The sequence below is a fragment of the Pyxicephalus adspersus genome, chromosome 10 (genome assembly GCF_032062135.1).
Source record: "Pyxicephalus adspersus chromosome 10, UCB_Pads_2.0, whole genome shotgun sequence".
NCBI classification, from domain to species: Eukaryota; Metazoa; Chordata; class Amphibia; order Anura; family Pyxicephalidae; genus Pyxicephalus; species Pyxicephalus adspersus.
Window position 1 is genome coordinate 58,310,440 of NC_092867.1, and position 3,068 is coordinate 58,313,507.

General features: G+C 42.4%; 3 protein-coding genes across 6 annotated transcripts in view; 1 reads left to right on the forward strand and 2 right to left on the reverse strand.

The window, feature by feature from the left end:
* LOC140338992 (uncharacterized) overlaps positions 1-3,068 on the forward strand; it is a 223,720-nt gene that overhangs the window by 132,923 nt on the left and 87,729 nt on the right. The window lies entirely within an intron of this gene.
* Positions 1-3,068, reverse strand: part of LOC140338947 (uncharacterized) — a 90,659-nt gene that overhangs the window by 78,437 nt on the left and 9,154 nt on the right. The window lies entirely within an intron of this gene.
* Positions 650-3,068, reverse strand: part of LOC140338989 (uncharacterized) — a gene marked incomplete at its 5' end in the record, with an annotated part of 16,469 nt that continues 14,050 nt past the window's right edge. The window contains 1 exon segment of the mRNA XM_072423434.1: positions 650-2,744. Within this exon segment, the coding sequence (XP_072279535.1) occupies positions 1,303-2,744 (1,442 nt within the window).

The following is a 3,068-nucleotide window of genomic DNA, read 5'->3' on the forward strand; positions in this document are numbered from 1 at the left end:
ACCCCATACACAGCCTTCCCACCACTCTCCTCTGCTGCTTCTTTTTGTAGTTCTCTTCACTGGCTTCAATTTCACTTTAGATTCAAATTCATCTCCTGTGCTTTGCCTTCAAATCTCTACCTACCTGATACACAAGACTCTCCACAGGTCTTGCCCCACTTACCTTTCTGACGTGATAGAAAAATACCCCCCTAGCCACTCCTCACTCCTCCAATGACCTACTAATGACTTTCTTACTCATGACCTCATCACACGCATGGCTCCAAGACTTTTCTAAAGCTGTCCCCACTCTCTGCTCATTTAAAAGAGCCTGTAAACCTCAACCCTTCGACCTCACCTACCCATCTTCTTCTGTCTTTTAAATCCTCACTACTTCCCCACCATTCTATATCCCCGTCCTATTGTGTAATACTTCCCTCACCTAGATTGTTCTCTTCGGGGCCGGGTCCTCTCCTCCTCCTGTGTCACTGTATCTGTCATTTGCAACCACTATTTATTGTACAGCGCTGCGTTATATGTTGGTGCTATATAAATCCTGTATAATAATAATAAACCTATGGACTCTTTGTACTAACAATAAACCCGAAATGGAGGACTCTCTAAAAACGAAGAACATTAAAGGTGAAGAAATAGGACTCAGACCAGAACATTGTACAATGTGGAGATTTATTGTATACAATCAGAATGAGCGATGAAGACAATCTGTAACTAATTCCCTTAGAACTGGAGTGAAAAGATATCAAAATATTAGGAATTTCACATTTTGATTTATGAATAATAAAAAGAGGAGTGTGGCATCCAGCAGCAAATAGGAACCTTCACCTGACCATGTGTGACCACAATATGGTGCTGTCCATGTGGAACAGGTCAGTGCTTTCTGTGAAAATGATATTTTTACTCTGGAGACCGATGGCTATCAAACTGAACTATAAACAAGGTCACACGGGTCTGTCCACAGGATCTGAAGCTTCTTCTCCAGTAGACCAATGGAGCTCACGGGTCTCCTGCCTCCATTCTGAATGGCTACCACACTTCCTGCTGGATTTACATTTCATACACAGAAGAAGGAATGGGGACACCGCAATGTGGTCATCAATGGAAGCCAGTAAAAAACTGCAGGCCCAAGATGTCATCTGAGGCCTCATCAGTGCGTACAGTAAAACTTAGTTCTATGAACATAGCATTGTCACTGGTTCTTCATGTCTGCTAAGATTTCCTGTGTACATTTTTCACTTTTTGAACATGAACAACTTCCCACGTGATTTCATTGTAATAACTGGTGAGATTAACACAAACAGGATGCTAGCGGGTGTGAATTCTCTGGTGTGTAACAAGCTTTCCCTTCTCGTTAAAACTTTTCCCGCACTCTGAACACGAATAAGGGCGTTCACCCGTATGAATTCTCTGATGTTTACTAAGTTTCCCCTTCTCGTTGAAACATTTTCCACACTCTGAACAAGAATAAGGGCGTTCACCTGTATGAATTCTCTGGTGTACATTAAGGTCTCCTTTCGCTGTGAAGCTTTTCCCGCACTCTGAGCATGTGAAGGGACGCTCACCCGTGTGAATTCTTTGGTGAATAAGAAGTGCTCCTTTCAAAAGGAAACATTTCCCACACTCTGAACATGAAAAAGGGCGCTCACCCGTGTGAATTCTCTGGTGTTTATAAAGCTGTCCTTTTCTAATAAAACTTTTTCCGCATTCAGAACATGAGAAAGGGCGTTCACCAGTGTGAATTCTCTGATGGGTAATAAGTTCTCCTTTTTTAATGAAACCTTTCCCGCACTCTGAACATGAATAAGGACGCTCACCTGTGTGAATTCTCTCGTGTACGCTAAGTGAACCTTTCACACTGAAACTTTTTCCGCACAGTGTACATGAATATGGACGTTCTCCTGTATGAATTCTCTGGTGAATAACAACAGCAGTTTTCAAAAGAAAGCCTTTACCACACACTGAACATGAATAGGGGCGCTCACCCCTGTGACATTTCAAGTGCAATACAAGTTTTCCTTTCTCAGGGAAACATTTTCCGCATTCTGAACAAGAATATGGACGCTCCCCTGTGTGAATTCTCTGGTGTTTAACAAGATTTACTTTGTGAGAGAAACTTTTCCCGCACTCTGAACATGGATAAGGACGCTCGCCGGTGTGACATCTCTGGTGTCGGGAAAGATTTCCTTTATCATTGAAACATTTTCCACACTCTGAACACGAGAAAGGACGTTCACCCGTGTGACGCCTCTGATGAGTAACAAGTGCTGCCTTCTCCACAAATACTTTCCCACATTCTGAACATGGGAAATGACGCTTCTCAGTGTGAGTTTTCTGGTGGTTGAGAAGGTTTCCTTTCCGACTAAAACTTCTCTCACACACTGAACATATAAAGGGACCCTCATCCATATGAAGTTTTTGGTGTCTAAGAAGTGATCCGTTTTCAGTGAATATTTTCCCGCATTGTAAACATGACAATAGACTCTCTCCTGTGTGAACTTCTTTATTCCTCAGAGAAGACTCCATGGGACATGATGGTTCTGTTGGCCTCCCCTCACTGAGGGATCTTAGATGAATATCTAAAATATAAGTATCTGATTGGTCAGAAGATTCCTCAGGATTAGAGAGATTCATTGCTTTGGCCGTCGTCTGGTATGACTTGACTATTGAAGAAAATTGTGTAGTGTCACCATTATCTGCTGGACAACCTAAAGATTGTCCTTCTGAGAAATTCCAGGCATTTTGCCCATCTGTGGAGACAATTTATACATCAATGTTATCAGTATTCTACATGTCTTGTATTTAGGGGTCACATAAGTTGTCTGACGCTCAACACTCAGAGCACTGACATGGAACTGGGAGCAACTAGAACACCAAAATATTAACCCAAACCAGATAAAGGAGACACCCAAATCACATGGGGAAACAGTGACTGGACATGCACCTTTCATATGGTGTATGGTATCTCCTCCTCATTTGTTGGGGACATGACGTTATATTGGGGAATGGAGATGGACCTTTCATATGGTGTACGGTATCTCCTCCTCATTTGTTGGGGACATGACGTTATATTG